The 19,222-nt window shown below is 37.4% G+C and overlaps 1 protein-coding gene across 3 annotated transcripts in view; it reads right to left on the bottom strand.

The window, feature by feature from the left end:
• The window catches only part of PIGG (phosphatidylinositol glycan anchor biosynthesis class G (EMM blood group)), an 80,204-nt gene that overhangs the window by 49,392 nt on the left and 11,590 nt on the right, over positions 1-19,222 (bottom strand). For all 3 annotated transcript variants that reach the window (XM_072360380.1, XM_072360378.1, XM_072360379.1), the window contains exons 5-8: positions 18,889-19,030; positions 16,170-16,382; positions 10,365-10,582; positions 7,528-7,809 (exon numbers count right to left, since the gene is read on the bottom strand). In XM_072360380.1, the coding sequence (XP_072216481.1) occupies positions 7,528-7,809; positions 10,365-10,582; positions 16,170-16,382; positions 18,889-19,030 (855 nt within the window). The remainder of the gene's footprint in view (positions 1-7,527; positions 7,810-10,364; positions 10,583-16,169; positions 16,383-18,888; positions 19,031-19,222) is intronic.

The raw sequence follows: 19,222 nt of genomic DNA, 5'->3' as shown, positions 1-19,222 counted from the left end.
AATGTTCCACCACCCATTGCTTTCAACATCGTTTTTAATAACCCATTATATCGTTCAATTTTACCAGAGGCTGGTGCATGGTAGGGAATATGATAAATCCATTCAATGCCATGCTCTTTGGCCCAAGTATTTATAAGTGACCTTTGTTAGTAAAGCTGTGATGCATTCCAACAAATGCCAAAATCATCAAGGTCAAAAATCATCATTTACCATTTTATGTTCTCATTAATCTTTCCTCTGTGAGAAAATATCAAGCAGTGTTGCTTATGTTGATATTATAAAAGCCTGATAAATAAAAGACAAATCCAAACCACTCCAAGTCCTGTTCACTTCAGAACAAAAATCTGTCATCACTTCCACAGTAACCTCAAGTACATACTTCAACCATGCTTCATTGGCCTTATGAATAAACTTAAAAAACAGCCTTGAATATTCATAGAAATAAACTGCACACACACAACTTATGAACTTTTAAAATCATTTGCACTAGAATATAGAAACTCACTAAACTGGGAGCAGGTAACCGGAAAGAGGGTATAAACACATTAGAAATGCTGAACATCTAGATGCAATTCTTAAGTCTCACTTATGCTTAAGCTTTATTGACAGCAGCTTAGGCTTTTGTTCAGGAATCAAGAACATGGGGAGGACAACAAACACACCTGATCCAAGAAGCTCGTTAATACTGCCTTGATTTTGCTTTGAGGACTCCAGGCTGGATATTAAGAAAAACTTTATTCTCAGAAAGAGTGGTGAGGCATTTGAAAAGGCTGCCCAGGGAGGTGGTGGAGTTACTGTGTCTGGAGATGTTCAAGATATGGCACTGAGTGACATGGTTAGCGGGCATGGTGGGGACAGGTTGATGGTTGGACTAAATGACCTTACTAATTTTTTCCAACCTTAGTGATTCTGAAGGGATGAAAATGGAAAAAAGTATTCCTACATTCATATCAAAAGGTTAAGTCCAACATTATTTATTGATAAGCCACATTTTGGGCCAGTTTTAGTCACCTGCGCAAATCTATGTAAGCTGAAAAATTATCCTGCAAATGATAATCTCCTGAGCCTTAATGGTCACAGAAATAATGAAAACATCTTTATTGACGTTTTCTAAATATACTGGTAATACTTCATATGAGCTGTGACATGTTAGGAATGTTATCATTAAGGTTTTTCATTGCTGTTGTTGTTTATAATGTAGACTAACCTTAGATTACTTGGACTGTGCTTACTTTCTAGACCTGTTTTACAGGCACAGAAACGCAAGTCGAACTTTATTAATATTCAGTGCTCTGAGCTCCTAGTTGCTTAACACCTCCAGCTCTCAGGAACCCAGTAGGCACTCCAGATAGTAAATAGCAAAAATGACTCGCACCACTATCCTGGTACACAAATTTAGTAAGAAATCTTCTGTTTATGAGATCTCTAAATGCCAGGCTTTCGATTTCAACCTCTCATTTGCCAAGCTAGGATAGCTTTAATATTTGATGTACAGGCATTGGTAACTAAATAATACAGAAACAGATGCCTGAATGTCTTCTGCTAGCCTGCACAAGTGCCAATTAACAATGGAATATATGCACCCCTGTCCATGGAAATTACATTTTCCTTACTTCTGAATAAGACCTCCAGTAAATAATCTTCCAGGTCCAATACCAGTTATGTACCTTCTGTTTAGCTCAGAGTAAAGACCTTTTCCACAATAATTAACTTTCCATATTTAATGCCTGAGAAATTCTAAAATCACTTTCTAGACATGGAACATTTTATTTTTCATATCCACTATCACTCCAAATTTAAATACTCATCATTTAATTCACTTTGGATTCTTGAGCTGCCTGCATCCAGTCTTGTTTTCTAATGATGACTACTTCCCTACATCAAAACACTACAGACCACACTTGCTCCTGATACGCCTTCGCAGCAGGCTGAGGTCACTTTTAAGAGCGACCCAGTCACGGCATCATCTAACCACTCCTTTGCCCCTCCTCAAATAAAAGAAATGCAAACATTTTTACGTACAATTGTGCAAAATATTTTCTACTTTTCATGTCAGTAGACAATACTGCACAGAGGCAGAAAAAAAACATTTTAAAATGAACAGAGTATTTTAAAAGGGGGACATTTTGCTTAAAGAAAAAACTTTACAATAGTGCACAATACAGCTTCTCAAAACTGTATTTGACAAGCTTAACTTATGAGCTCTGTTTTCACAGAGCTACTGATTCTGATTTATATCAGAAATAGGGGGAAAAAAAGCATTTTTAAGTAGTAGCTACTTAAAAACCGCCATTAGAGTAATCCTATGAAGAAGTAGTCAACATTTTTAAAGACCTGCTGCTGCTTCTAAAGGCCTGCAAAATTATTATAGCCTTAAGTGTCATTAAAAGAAGGGACTAGTGCTGCTAGAAACATAGTAATCAGAACCTATAAATAACAGTCAGGAAGCAGATGCTAACACTGCCGGCACTGGGCTTCAGAAAATTCATGAACTTGGTAATCAGTTTCTATATTCAGTCACAGTGGGGAAAGAAAAAAAGAGCATTACAAATGAGAAGCACTAGAAAAAACCTTTAGATGTGAACGGAAACAATTTTAAAAAAAAAAAGCTCTTAAGTCATTAACTGTAAAAGTTATCTTAATTGCTTTTAAAATACCTGCAGTTTACCATACAGCGTGAGCTTAGGAAATGCTTTTAGCGTTTTTAAATGGCAAGACCTTGATTTAGGATTCTTCTCCTGACATCCGAAAAGCAGGAGTTCATAATGGTTTCAAATGTGGAGGGCGCATGCAGATTCACAGGTCATGGACACTTGGACTCAGACACTTTAGCATAATAATACTCCTAATTCTAATAGAAGACACTTCAGGATCGACAGAGAGTATATACAGACAGACAATCAGTTTCTTCCCTAAAGTCTAAGTCTGCTGCTGGAAAAGAGCATGGAAAACAGGACACAATTGTGTTTGTATTTTACTGATTGCCCTCTAATTACTTGTCAGTAATCTCTCATGCCCACAACAAAGGCAGTACTGGATTATTTTCTGCTCCCTATCTTTGTGTAAACAGCTACCTGCAAGATGCCACCAGTATCTTTCCCACAACAGCCCTGAAACTGGAAAAATGTAAACCAAATAAAGTGTCGCTGCTTTTACAGATCAAGAATGGAAGCAATTATTAACTAAGCGTATTATAAGCTTGCTCTGGAACATGAACAGGGATAGAGAGGCTTATTTGACAATGAGATGAGATATGCATCCATTAATCCAGTCATTTATGGAGTGGGATGAAGATGGGTTGATGAAAATCAATTTCTACAGGTCTGCTTCCTAGGTCTTCATAAGACATATTTCACCTTCTCACATCTTCAAGAATGCCATACGTATGAAATATAAATACAACCCCAGAAAGGAGAAACCAGTTCTTACCTGTATCTCCCCTCACCTGCAGGTGAGGCAGATCTTGAAAATGCAACTGAAAATGTCCTTATTCATTTATTATTTGAAGCAGCTAATCTTTTGCTGGCCTGTGCTCATCTTCCACTTAGGTAAAATGGCAGAAAATGTGCATGATTCATGATGCACCAATTTCACACATTCCCTAACCTTTCCAGTCTAAGAAATGTTTGAGTTGATCAATCTTCTATTACAGCCAAATGCAGGTATTTTCTAAAGTGAGAGACAAATAAGCATCTTTGTGCCCAAGAGACACTATACAATCACTTTCTTAAAATGACAGAAGTGTTACTGTCATTGACACCACTTTTCACATGTGAATAAAGTTTTTCCCACTCCCTAAATTCCAGATGGGCCAAATTTCTGGTACCAAAGAGGAGAAGCAGGCAAGCTGCTGCTGAATCCTCCATCTTCAAGCAAAAAAGTACTGAGCTTACAGTTCTTCATCATCCAGGAAGAAAGCTGCAGCTGATGTGCTCCCTTATAACCAGAACTTAGGGTGCTGGAGGCAAGGACACAAAACTAGAAACAATATCTAGCATATTGCACCCAATCAGTCTATTTTTGCTCAATTAGTTCTCAAAGACGGATGTAAGGGGAAATCAGGGTAGGGAAAGAAGACAACTGAGACAGAAAGAACAGATAAATGCTTTTCACACATACTTGATGTGTTCCTTGACACAATTATTTGCACCCATTAGGGTGGCAACAGTTAGTTTGTTTCCCAAGGAAAACCATTCCATCCAATTTTGAATACTAGGAGGCATTTTGCAATTTCTGCTGGGATCGTTGACAGAGCAGTATGATTAGCAGTGTTTGAGCCATCTGCAGGAAGTGCGCCAGCAGCTGCCTCTCACCAGCAAGGATGTAAATATGCCAAGAGCAGATGGGGATGATACCCTAAGACTTGGGCCAAACTAGAAACACAGAACTCATATCTACAAAGCAGTACGTGGTAAGAACCTGTTCTAAATTTATCATGAATTTATGATTCATGGTAGGAAATGAGAAAAGAGTGTGCCTTGACCCTTTGCTCCAGATTCCCAGAAAAGCTACCACTGTCTGGGAAGCCTCCAAATGTCTGGGTCAAAGCTCACTCAAAGGAGGACTCAGTGACTTCTCAGAAGTTTCCTGGGTCACCCCAGATGCTGAAAGGCTAACAGGTATGAAAGACCCACACTGTGTTCACATACTCTTTGATCAACTCAACATTCTGGAACCAGCATTTGTGTGCATGAAGCTGGAGGCCTCACTTTGCACACAAGACACCTCACGGTTTACAGCTTACAAGTATTTTTTCAGTAAGGAGCCCTAGTAAGATCCTGTTATTCCCTGACAGTTCCCCAAAGGACAGAAATGCAGGAATGGAAAATGTTACACAGCAATACTAAGACGCTGCCATATTCAAAACCCAGCAACCTGAGATGGGCACTGCCTGTCCATTTCAAGTACACCTGTGGATGGTTAGCTAACAGGCATTCAGTGGCCAGAGAAACAAAACTCTGTAAAAAATTACAAGGCCTTAATTGTCACAAGAGAAAGCATGATTCAATCCCTACCACACAGAACATTATCTCATAAATCACTGGGGAAAAGAAAGTAAATAAATAGAAGGAAGATCAGATCAGACTGCTTAAAGGCAGAAAACTCAAAAGACAATCATCAAACTTACAGACAAAAAATACTGTGCTAACAGCTCTCCAGGTCAGCCTCATCTCAAATGCAATAAATAAATAAATAAATAAATAAAACAAAAGAAAAAAGAAAAAGCAACAAAAGGTGTGACAAAATGACAAAATTAGGCAAAATGAAGGAATGACAAAGGTACAGAAGCTGCCCTGTTAAAAAGTTTAAAGGCTTTCCCTAGGGAAGTCCCCGACAAACAAAAACTTCGAAATACAACTTAAGCATAGGGTGCTTTATAACAATTTTGCATAGTACTTCAAGCTTACTTGTTATACCTAGAGTATGAAGGAAGGAATACAAACAAAAAAACAGTAAAGAAAACAGGTCTTCAGGCATCTAAAGGCGAATGCAGAGCACTAGCCTCTAGTGAGATAAGCACTTTTATGTAAAGAATATTTGCACCACATCCTCTCCTATAGAGGCTTCAAGCTTTATCTTGAACATGCAAGTATTACGCTCATTTTCTCAACATACTTCAGAGATAGGTAGAATACAGTTCAAACTGCTGTTTGAAGACTAGTTCTCTTTTTATCTTTAATGAGACTAAAAGTAAGAGACCACTCACACCCACTACTCCCACAGTGGTGGATGGGTGTCACAAAGAATTAACTCTCTCCTAGGTATATAAGGAAGATTTCACATCAAAAACAGTCTGAGTTGCTCTGAGACTGCCATCACTGCTCTTGATCCACTTAATCTGTATGTAGATATAGAACATCATCATTTTTAGGTTTTTCCTGTTGATTAAAATCAGGAAAAAAAAAATGTTAACACTTAAGATGACAAATGAGCTTGGTTCCTGTAGTTGTTCTTGTTTACAGCTGCACAGCAAATAAACATTAAGATTCTATGCAACCCAGTGATCATTAGCTATTATTTCAAGGTATTTTATTTTCCTTCCAACAAAAGAAAACTTCAGTCTCAATATGTAATCCAGAAAAGGTTAACTGAATCCATTTAAAGACCAACTGTATGGGAGATTGGTAATCACAGCCTGAACCTCTGATTAATCAGCTGAGGCAAGTACGGGGTCAGCTGTGGGAGCACAGGTGAGAGTGATGTAGCTGTGCTCCCGGAAGGGGTGGAGCTCAACTCCATCCCCTCTGAGACCTCATTTAAGGGCTGACTCCCACTGAAGCAGTGTCTCTTGGAGATTGCTCACCAGGGAGGACTGCCCCAGCTTCTTCAGCCAAGGCACCACCACTGGTGAGTTTTCCTTTACTTATACTTTCTGTACATTTGCTACCATCTGTATATTAATAACCAATACAACCAACACACCCCTAGGTGCGAAAAGCATTAAAAAACCGTATAACAAGACATCGTCTCCAGCAGATTTTTCCATTTATGCTGATTAATTTTGTGTTCTTTCATTTGCCTTTGAAAATAATCCAAACAAGCATCACTAGGCTTGGTATCAAAACATTACAAGTAGTTTGACACAATAACGAAAATTATTGTAGAACTAGAAGCAAATTGTGATCTACACTTAGAAAGATGCATGCTAGAAGTTATACTTCAAATGAAACTTCTCTCCCTGATATCACTAGCAACATTCTACACTATTTCAGGGTAGGTGTTCAACAGACACACAAACTTTACATCATCAATAAACACGAGTGTAGGAATGAAACACCATGACCTATTACAACTCCCTTTCTTGGTCACTTTTTATACACTAAACCGCATGAGAGAAAACTGAAAAGGAGAAAAAAAAAAATGCTGCCTTCAAGAGAGGAGAATGGAATTACTTTTAGCCTAAGGCTTCACTCAGAAAAATAGGATGTCTGAGTGAGAATGACATAAATTCAAAAGTTAAAGAAACCAAATGACAAATTCCAAATTGCACAGCTTGAATAATTAGCAGCCTCACTCAAAGACTTTAAATGTATAGTTAAGTTCAGGAATTCCAGCTCCAATATTAATTCTGCTAAGTACTGTCTATTTTCAGTTACACTGAATACAGCAATTACATACTTATATAAGTCAAAAATCTGCTTTCTAGCTTGGGAAAAAAAAAATGTTCTTACACAGTATCATACATCTTGCATCAACTGCGGTTGTGAAACATCTCTGTGTAAGTGTTTAAAATTAGTATACAGTTAAACTGCTTCTGACCTCATAAAATCAACTGTAAAATAATTTAATCTGATTAGAACGTTTCTTAAAGTAAGGTGAAAATAAGCACTTCTGTGATCTTCTTTACAGCAATCTGTTATTGTGCCACAGTGAGCATACCGCATTTCAACACTAATTTTGAATGATCCTAATTATGTTACGAGCTCCAATTTCTCTATGTACACACACAAGAAAATCACAAAACTTTACTTACAGTATGCCGCAAGGAGCAAAACACTGTGAACCATAATTAATGCATGCTCTCACCTTCAGTGGAAGTCTGGAATTCTCCAGAATCTTTCCGATGGCAGACAAAATACCACACATGAGTGCAGAAATCAGCATCATCACTCCAACTGCTGTTAGCCAGGACATATTGCAGAAATAGCATAAACTTTCTGCTGATGTGCATACAATGACGTGAATGGCACACAGCATCAGACACATCAAGTAAAACAGCAGAGAGAAGAGTGGAGGGGAGAGGGGTACTTCAAATTCTGCCTGACTGCTCAGAGCTTTTGGCACACTGAGAAGAAGTAGCAGCAAAACCTGTGGGGAAAAAAAAAGAAAAGAACTGACAGGTAAAGAATCAGGATTAGCTAAGGCATACAGCCAGAATTCACACACAAAAAACTCATGCTCTGTCATCCATGTCACTCTAATATATATATTCTTCATCTTAAAAAAAAGTCGTGCAACACTATGCTGGGTGGTCTAGCCAGTGCAAGACTTCACCATATAAAGGGCCAAAGCAAAAATAGTGCTTTTATTTATCAGTTTACTAAGTGCCTCCTGACCTGCTGTTACTGACCACATGCATGATCTGCCTTCACTGTGAGCTTCAGCTTTCTACAGAACTAAGTGTTTTAAGTCTTAATGCCAAAATAGTACTTGAATAAACAAATCTGACGCATTATTTATAGCCTACAAAAGTGACATGCACACTCTGACAATGGCCATTTATCTCAGATTTCCTGCTGAGTCAAGTAGCTTCCCAAGCCAGAGAAAGTGTTCATCTTATCACATAAGTGTATGCTGTTTTCAGAGCTTAAGAATTCTGGTGTTTATTTTTGTGCCTCTCCTTATCTTAATTTGATTTACCAATTTCACTTCTGCTTTGCTGTAGCCTGCACATCAATCACTTACAATTTTTTTCCCCAGGTAACTGTACCAGCAAAGATGAATACCATCAATAGCAATTTCTGCTACCCATGTGCATGTAAAGAGAAAATCCAGCCATGTGCTGGAAAGATGCTCTGCAAGAAGCACACACATACCTAATATTAAACTGAGCTCAATCTGCTTGTGGTAGGACAAGATTAAAACAAATCTAAATAAAAACTATTTTATCAGAGAACAGCCAATCTATAATCATCACTTGTGTAGACCTCTACCTAAACTTAGCCATCATTACAGCTATATATAGTACACCAGACTTTAAAAAAAAAAAAAAAACGATGCATTGCAGTAGTCCATACACTTATGTTGTACATTCCACAATTTGCTTTCATTTGAAAGCATGAGGTTTCACAATATTATATTGGCTCAGGTTTTACTTTTTAATACAGGACTAAAAATTAGAACAAAGCACTCATTATACTAAAATGCTCAAATTGTAGTTCTCTATAAGTCTATATTTAGCTCTTTTGAGCAAATGCATGGCTATTATTTCCTAGACATATTCACCTCATTTAAAATACAGGACAAATAGCACTTATAGTATCATGTAGTTTGAAGTTACCTATGATATTCCCTGCCTTTATTTCTGCAGTGAAGGGTGAAAAATGCATATAAGACAAAAAGATTATGAAAAGTAAGGCAATTTCTTGAGTTTTGAAAAAAAGAAAAAAAATAACCACATAGAAAACCAGATGTATTGTACAGTTTTCCAATGACACTGAGCAGGTTTCATCAGGCAAACTGTTCATTGTTAGAGCTATTAACTGCAGGTTTCTGTTGATAGAGAGCCATTAACTAAAATACTGAAATCTGCTTTGTTGAAAAACTAAGCACTGATAATTGCAAATAAAAGAAATCCAGTACTTTGGTTACAAAGTGACTGTAAGGGCTTGAATCCTTAGGTCCACAAAATAAAGGAACATGAAATGACTATAAGCACTTCAGCTTCAGAGAGGCATTGTCTGTCTCCAGATTTGCCGTCCTAGAGTAGGCACAGAAACAACCATCCCGTGCCCAGTATGGACTGCAGAACTAACTCCTGCCAAGAGGTAAGCAGTGATACACCCCACTGAGAAGTCTACCAGAAAGCCACCTCAAATGTGCTCCGTGCACAAGATGAGGAATACAGCCTGCAATGGCTGAGAAGACAAAACACAAAACAGCTACTTATCTCCTGTTATCCATTCCAGGCACTGAACATAACTAAATGCATAGTTATTATACAGCCTTGTAGGTGTATGGTGCTGTATGTGTGCAAGGTATGTCCATCATCAGGAGTAACTCCAACAACAGTTGATGGTAATGTCACCTAAACTGTAAGTGCAAGTTATGGCATATATGGATGCAGAGTAACTCAGCAGCATGTTTCTGAAGCATTACCTCAGAGGCTATTTCCAGCACGAGACTTTCCCAAACTATAAATTGCACAGAATCACTTAAAATTCCAGAAATGTGGTATCTTATCTTTACTCCTACAAGAGATATGGAATGGCAACCATGCCTCTTCCAGCAAGCACTTGCTTCAGAAAAAAAAAGGCCATACAGGGTTTAGCCTGTTCTGAGCTGTGTTTGTTGTTAGATAAACGTGAAAAAAAGTAGGTACTTCACTGCAGATATTTTTATGCATGGAGTTGGAACTAGATCTTAAAGGCTCCTTCCAATCCAAGCTATTTGTGACTCTGTGGTGTGCATATTTACCAATTTGCACCAAGACTCTGGCAGCTTGTATCAAAAGTTCTCCTGAATCATTTCAAAAGGTAATAATTTAAAAAGAGTGCTAAGTTCATTTTCAAAACACAGACAGCAAACCCTAAAATACTTAACTCTGAAGAATATACACTAAATCGTCAAATAACAGAAACTTTTATGTTTTGCATTTAGCTTTTTCCATAAAAAGATGTTGTTGTTTGTTGTTTTTGTTTTACCTCCATAATGATCACAGTCCCCACCATCATTGAATACATGTCATATTGTGCCACTTGTTTGCTTAGCGAAGAACTCAAAGTCCTCAAGGCCTCCAAATATTGTTTCAGGACCTTTTTACCAAGATTTAAGAGTATTTCTGAATTATTCCCCTCTAGGTACAGCTTGATCCAGTTACTGTGGGATTTTTCTGCTATCTTAAACTGCTCATATCCAAGATCTAATATGGAAAAAAAACAAACAAAAAACAAACCAGGTGAGAGGATCCATGAACAAGAAGAATAATTACAGATCTAAACATACTTCTACATATTTTTATATTTGCTTATGCAATCTACAGAAAAACTACTATAGCAGTTGAAACTTATTTTGCACACAGAAAGTAGCATTACCTTCCAGCAGGAAGACCATGACCATGATGAAACAGTTACACAGAATTAAAGTAATTAATCCCCAGTCAAATAAAATGCCCAAGACTCTATAAGTGACAAACATACTAAAACAGCCATTTGCTTTTACAAAAGGTTTCCAGGATAAACATATCCAAATGCTTTTAATTCTTAAAATTGTCTTTTTTTTTTTTTTTTTTTTTCCTCCACTGGAGCTATTCATTATCCAGGCAGTTGTTTCACAAGTAGGAAATCATCAGATTGCTGAAGAAACTACTGAAGGATCTACACACAACAGATTAGAAGCCCTGATTTTGCTGTAAGTGGTGAGAATCAGGTGGTAACACAAAGCAAAACACAAAGTAAGCAGTATTTTGATGCAGACATAAGAAAGTTAACAACTAAAATGCATGGTTTGCCTTCAGGCATTTGGATTATCAACCTGGTGCAAAACAATCCTCCCATGAAACTAGATATTTTTGCTATAGTATAAGGGCTGACTGCAGTCCAAACTGGCTAAAAAAAAAAATATCCTGATAGTACTGCTAACCTGCAGAAGAAGCTTGTAACAGAAGGTGATTTCACAATGGCCTATCCACATTTAAAAGGAATCTGACCAGAATTAAAACATGGCAGGCAGGAATGCTAACCTTGAGTGAGGACTGCACCAGTGAAACTGGTAATCACAGCCTGAACCTCTGATTAACCAGCTGAAGCAAGTGTCAGGTCAGCTGCGGAAGTACAAGTGAGGGTAATTCAGCTGTGCTCCCGGAAGGGGTGGAGCTTGACTCCACCTCTTCTAGACTTCATTTAAGGGCTGACCATCAGTATGGCAGCATCTCTTGGAGATTGTTCCTCTGTAGAGACTGCCTCAATGTTTTCCAGCCAGACTGAAGGCTTCTATACTGGTGAGTTTTTCCTATAGATAATCTTTTGGATATTTATCACCATCCTTCTTGTATTATTACCATCTTCGTATTATTTTCACCTTACAGAGGACAACTGGTGAAATAGGATTTGGATATTTGTTTCTTCCCTATTTTAGAAGTCCTTTGCAATTACAGCAGCAATGTCTTTCATCCTGCATGTATTTTCCCTCCCAGAAGTACTGGTTGTTTCACAGAATCCTTACTTCACACTAGCTATAGTTGGTATATGAGACAGGGTGCATGTGGACAGACAATGAATGAATGTTACAAGACCATCCGAAGGATGCAATAGAGAGCTCCACTACTTCACTTTCCTATCACTAATGCTGTGTTCCCATTGCTAAATATTCACAGAAAAAGCTGCAGCACAGTAATTCCTGACCAGTCTTGACAACATTTTTACTTCTCCAAGACATGTATTCAGCAATAAGCAGATACTGCAGTCAGGCCTAAAAGAGACATAACTTTCTCCACATGCAGAATACAATTAAACAATTCATAATTATAATCATGAAGTTTAAAAATACATGTGTAAAAATTAATAGTTTGAGACTTGTATCCACTTCAGCATTATCCTTACTTGTAAGTTTAATTTCAAGAGCATGCATTCACAACACAGCAAATTTGATCAGCTGCTGTGTTTTACTGTAAATGTTGACAGTGGTATTGTATCTTAAAGCACTTAAGGCATGCTTTTCTTTTTGTAGGTGCTTTGCCCCATACTCCAATTGGGAATAGTGTGTAACCACAACATAGCTCAATTTAGAACAGAAGAAATTGTATTTCAGTAGAAACTATGCTATGTGAACATTCGTATTGATCCACACTGTTTACAAGAAATGTTTCTTCCAGAGAACATCCCAAGTCAGAAGGGAACCACATAGATCAATGAGTCCAACTTGTGGTTCTACACAGAACCCCTGCTATTTCCATGCCATTTCACTATGAAGTTAATGACAAGGGCAAAAAGAACAATCTGGAAATGGCTATTTAACAAGCCTAACATTGTTCTCCTAACAATTTAATTACTTAACTTCTTACTTAAAAGTAAGTTAAACATTTACTGTGGTGTTTCAGAAAACATGGGTTAAAGTAGTCAGTACTGGTGATTCACAGGGCTCAGTCCCAAGACCAGTTCTGTTTTATCAATGACCTAGATGTGTGAGTGGAGTGCCTTAGCAAGTCCGCTAAACTGAAAGGTACTGTTGACTCCCTGGAGGGACAAGAGACCTTGCAGATGGATCTATAAGCACCAGAGCACTGGATAATCATCAGCACTGCAAAATTCTGCAAAGAAAAATGCCGAGTTCTGCAGCTGGGACAAGGCAATGCCAGATGCAGGCACATATGGGAGATGACTGCCTTAAGAGCAGTGCAGCAGGAAGGGACCTGAGGATAACAGTAACATCAGCTCAATGCAAGCCAGCACGGTGCCTGGCAGCCAAAGGGCAAACTGCACTTTGGGGAGCAGAAAACACAGTACAGACATCCAGTTAAAAGAGGTGAATGTCTCAATATATTCAGCATCACTGAAGCCTCCTTTTGAATACAGTGTGCAGTTCTGATCTCCACAGTATAAAAAGCTTATTAAAGTCCTTTAAAGTATCCAGAGGACATATAGCAACAGGGCTGGGTGACATGTTCTATGGGGTGACACTGAGGACACTTGGGCTATCTAGTATTAAGTAAAGGAGGCCAAGAGACCACATCATTGCTCTGTGCAACTTTCTCAGGAGGGGAAGTGGAGAGGGAGGCACCAGTGGTTCCTTCTCTCCAGTGACTCATGACAGAATGCAAGGGAATGACACAAAGCTCCACCAGGGGATGTTCAGGTTCAGCATTACGAAAAATTTACATGGTCTAACAATGGAACAGGCCTACCAGAAAAACGGTTGAAGCCCCATGGCTGCTGACAGCGTTCAACAGACATTTAGACAATGCCCTCATTAATCTGCTTTAACTCTGTTTAGCCTTGAAACAGTCAGACAGTTGGACTTAAATACCTTTTTGTAGATCTTTTCCAAACAAACTATATTAAAAAAATACACTCGTTCTGCTACACTGGAGGTTTACAGGTATCTGCTGGTTAGTACAATTCAACCAGCAGCAAACACTTGCATATCAAGATAGTGCACACTGGTAGCTAAGACTTTCACACCATACCTCTTAAACAGTAAATTCCCTAGAAAGTTTCTCTTCCTGTATGTAAATTCAAATAACTCCTACTTGAAATAGGAGTTAAATATGCATACTTTTGAGGAAATCCAGAAATCCAGAATGGATTATTTAAAATGAGCTTCAGTCAAACCAAGATTTGGCACAGCACCATTATATTACACAGAACGCTGAAACTTGGCTCAAGTTATTTCTTCAAATCTAAATAATTTCTGTCTACATCTTCTGTTCCCGTACCATTTCCATTCCCTTTTATTTTTTCCCTTGTTTCCGTTTTTCTTCCTTTTAACACGTTTATTTCACTCATCTGCCTCTCTCTTGGTTATGCTTCCCAAGCATCTGGTTGATAATTTTATTTAATTACAGTCACATGCAGTAACCATATATTTATCAAAGTTCTAAACAAAATGAATTTATTAGGTAGAGGCAACTTCTAGTATGACAGATGTTCCAGTCCTCTCATTCACTCCACTATAATGTCCATGTCTTCTGTGCACTGGGGCAGCCAAAGTTGGGTCAGGGACCTCACATGCGATCTCACCATAACTGAGGAAAGAGAAAGAATCGACCTACCAGAGAAGATTGTTGGCCTTCTTTCTACAATTATGTATTAGTTTATGTTCAATGCCATATCCTACAAGACCCCTTGTCTTTTTTCTACCAAGCTGCTCTTACCACAAAATAAACAGTCATACATCTTTTTTTCCCCCACCAGTCCTAATGGCACTCAAAGTTACCTACAGTATGTATTAAGATAAAGTCTTACTCATCTAGGAACCTGTGAGAACAGCACAACTCCTTAAGACATGTACAGCAACATAGAAAATTCATATTAAGAAACTGCACAAAAAACTACAGGGACTTAAATCTGATTCCATCTTACAAAAGCTATGTTACTGAAAAGAGAGGACCTAATCACAGGTGCTCAGTTGCCCACTACTACCCTATCTGTAGTAGTATAGCACTTCTCATAGCAGTTCACAGTCACAAGAAAGTAGCATAAAAATCTTTACATTTCTTCCATCCTGAGTAATTTTCATTTCTTATCTCAAAGGAAAGCTACAAGTTGAAATAATGCTGATCCTGTAAAAGAAAATGAAGTAAAATAGAAGCCAGTAGAAGCTGTGGACTGTTTAAGAAGTGCTTGCAGAAATAGCCAGATGGAGTTTTGTGTTGGAAAGTTCAATATAAAAATCATATTCTGAACTCTACCAACATAGTGAGTTTCTTCATTTGACCCATTTGCTGGAGAAAAAAATATCAGTAGTAGGATTCATTACCATAGCATGCTGACATTTCACTACTATATGCAACTACTATGCTAACATTTCACTACCATAGGCAACATTTGTTTTAACAGACTCCTGGACAGAGTTTAATTATGATTAGAAGCCATGATGTCAAAAGATATTTATTTCTTGATCTCAAGTGATCATTTTGCTGAACTTCACATTGTCTTCCATTTTAACTGCTCATATCTGCAATACAACTTAACATTCCTGTGCTATGTATGCGATTCAGATACAGCCAAGTGACAAGGACTTCAGGTTTCACAATCACTTTAAATCAATGTTTTCTATTGTATAGGGTAAAATATTCACCTGCAGCCTCTGTCTATTTTAAGTTTTATTCACATCTTTATATTAACTTGCTTACTTATGCTGCAGACTGCATCCTATTTCTTAAACAAATATTACATTATGCTAGGGTAGACATATGATGTTTTGGTTATTTTTCCAACCTTGTTTTTATTCTTACCTCCTCACATACACAAAAACGTATGAGTATACCTAACTGTACTTCTAATTAGCAATTTTGCATTTGAGTTCTTACTCCCATGTAAATTCACACACACAAAGAAAAAATGGAAAGAAACTTATCATAAGTTATTTCCCACCATTATTGGACATACATTTTCTAAACCAGAAAATTAATTCCACTGTGCTATTCCTTCAAATAGCACTCAGAATCAGTGTCCTGTACCTCAAAAATAGTACACATAAAAACACTGAGATTTAATTACACAGATAGTCTTACTTTAATCTTACCCCTCCATCAGTACTTCCTCTCTTTCATTTATTAGTAGGAGTACTGAACATTTGTATAAAAAAAAGATCTTATTTGGAAGCTGTGTGCCAGAATAAACAACAGTAAAGAGCAAACTCCACATCACTCCTCTAAATATTGCTCTCAAATAGCTGATTTGCAGTGTCACTCTTGAATTATCAAATGTAAAAACCCCAAACTGTGTTAGAATCTCAGATCACTGGGTAAATATCCTTCTTTTCATTTATTGCTTTTTTAGATTATTTACCTTTTCCATAGGCAGGTGTATTCTCTTGCAACAGTGTGCTAAGCTGGAACCCATTCATGTGCAAGAAACGCAGTTGTTCTCTCATTGTCTTGCTTCCCACAACTGGTAATATAATGTTTCCAACATTGTTTCTTGAAATTGGTAGACCAAGACCTACTGCCAGTGTACTAGCCAAATCAGTTTGTTGCACAAATTCAAGTTGGGTTAGAGGACCTAGAATCATCAAGATGACAAAAAATTAAAAAAAACAAAAACAAAAAAAACGCTTCAATTACAGGCTCATTCTGTTTACACAGCAAAAGCTGGACATCTTGTTAGCTAAAAAGTATCTTCTCTGCTGTTACAACAACTATTTCAAGAGAGCTACAGAGTGATGATTTTAGTTGTAAAACCAGAATTTAGTAAGTTCTCAGAAAATATAACTCTTCAGTGTGCACAATTACTAGAAACAGAACATGAATGTTATACTAGTATGTAAAACGATTGTCCAGGAGACTACCCTAATGGTATTAGGTCCCATTTAACCCTGAGAGTTTGACGACTTTCACATTAGAAAGAACAGAAAACATTTCAGTAGACTGGTTTATGCATGAATGAAGAATAAGAATCTAATGAAATGCTGGCAGTATTCTAGATGCTTCATGATATTAATATCCTATTGCTAGGCAAACAAAACAAGAGGCCAGGTAAAAGAATGTTGAGTCCTAAGTCCTGGAGCTCCATGCACGCAAAGCTAGAGACTTTAAATGATTCTGTATAAGGATGCCATCACCTGACTGCAGTTTTCAGTCTTCTGTACAGATGAGAGATTTCAACAATGTTAGTAATTATTTAAAATTGCAATACCAATTGTGTCTTCCTCTGCCTTACTAGTTACATAACAGATTATTTAACCATGCACTTAGCTAGTTCTCTTTGCAAATCTAGGCAGTGAATATTTTGACTTAAGTACATGATAAAAATGATATACAGTGCTTATTACTCTCAAGGCTCCCTTTAAGAGTATTAGAGCTTCATCTCTCATTTCTCATTGACTTGTGATTAATCTCATACTTGTTTAGAATGCCATCTATAATCCTTAAATCCTCCTTGCTTGTATGTCAGCATATTTCAGATTTTATCTTTAAGGCATGTTTTCAACTAGTTAGAAAAGTAAAATTAAAAACAGCTACCAAATACCTTTAGTTAGTCATGGGTGGCATAACTGTGCAGAAGGCTACAAAAATAATATTCAGACCACACATTAAAGGTGAAAGCCCAAAGGGTTACTGTTTTGAAGTCTGTTGTTTTAACCACAATACACTTCATTTATAGTAGAATCATAAGGAGCAATCAATGGAATTTTGCCTACTACATCAATAAGAAGTAAGCTGTTGGATATTAAAAATGTGATTTTTAATTTTAACGTGACTTTCTCTCAAAAGATAGTTAACTAGCAATATTTTATCATTTTGTAAAAATTGCATGTTCAGTTTAAATGTAACAGTAACTAATCCAAATGAATAAGAAATTGTATTTACAGGATCAACACTTGTGGCTTGGTTGTCAACATATACCAGCGACATTTGTAAACCAAAAGCTTACCTTACTTAGCTTTTGAAGGTGTTCTGCTTTTATACCTGAAGAGTTCAAGGACATCTCAGGCAATCCTTTCTACTACTGCTGGATAGCATCTTTACAAATGACAGACAGATAAATGTATTTTAATTGTGCTACAGAAACCTCCAGCAAAATAAATAAGGCAAGGTTTAGCAAGCAGGAAATGAGATGAAAATGGACAAGAGGCAGAATGAAAGGCAGAAGGGAAGTATTATGTTGAAGAAAATGTTCATTCCTGTAACTGCATTTCACTGATTAACTCAGTGTGTTTATTTCAGAAAGATATTTTAAGCTATACAAACTACCACTCCATTCCCTTCATTCCTCTTATCTTAAGCCATATAATACAGGTAGAGAGTGAGCTGCAGAAGCAGACAAGCTCACTGTAATGATTTAAAATGAACTGCCTGTCCAGTACAGGAAATACACTCATATTTTAACTTAGATACTTAGCAATCAATGGTCCTGTTTTCTTTGCTGTCATCTCCCTCCCTTTAACAGGAGCAATTATTCCTCTTTCCTGTTATTCCCAGCACATGAAATTGGCATTTATTCTTCTGTCACAGTGGTTCAAAATGGAAGAATGAAGGCCAGAGAAAGGATTGCCAGAGGAGCCCTTGAAATCTTCAAATGTTTGGTCAAGGAACTGGCCATAGCTCTCAGGGAAGTTCTTCTGTTACAAATGCCACAGGTATATGCTGACAACCAAAATGTTGATTCTAATGCGAAGAAAGACAGAAGTTAAAACTCATTTTATGCAAGACTTAAGTTCTAATCATACCTATTTACAAGTATTCTGTGCTCTAGACAAGAGATCTCATTAGTACTGAACATTAAAGCAGGACAGCACTTTGTATTCTGAGAAATACCTAATTCTATCTGTGGTTATGCTGCTTAAGCCACACATTCAATATGACATAGTTGAAAACTGTAAAAAACACATAGATCACAAAGGAACACGTTATCTTGAGAGATGTGTAGAACTAACAGCGAGCTAAATTCCACCACCAGGATGACAACATGATAAAAACAAATTATTTTCCAGGAATAACGTAAATTTAAGTCAGAAACATGTTCTAAAAATGGTATTCTAGAAAACCAAGGTTCTTTTGATCCTTACCACTTTTCTTTTCAAAAGCAGAGCTGATAAACAATAGCGGTGTGTGCACTTCACCTTCTGAAGAACCACCATGACTGCCTGTTTCAGACATCCCATGATCCCCACAAACAACCAGCAAACTGGGCAGAGAAGTCTCTCCTTCCTGCAAGCCACAGTAATAAGGTTTAATATATGAACAGTACTTACATTGATTGTTCTGAAAGCAATGTCACCTATTTCATTATGTTGGCCCATGCCGTCAAGGGGTGGACATTAGTCAGATGGCAGTAGAGGTTAAATCTTCCCACCAATATCGCCTTAAATGTTGTTGCTATGTGGCAAATGGCAGCAGAAG

This window comes from Excalfactoria chinensis, chromosome Z (genome assembly GCF_039878825.1).
Source record: "Excalfactoria chinensis isolate bCotChi1 chromosome Z, bCotChi1.hap2, whole genome shotgun sequence".
NCBI classification, from domain to species: Eukaryota; Metazoa; Chordata; class Aves; order Galliformes; family Phasianidae; genus Excalfactoria; species Excalfactoria chinensis.
Note: the sequence above shows the minus strand (reverse complement) of the source record. Positions and strands in the feature narration are given on the sequence as shown.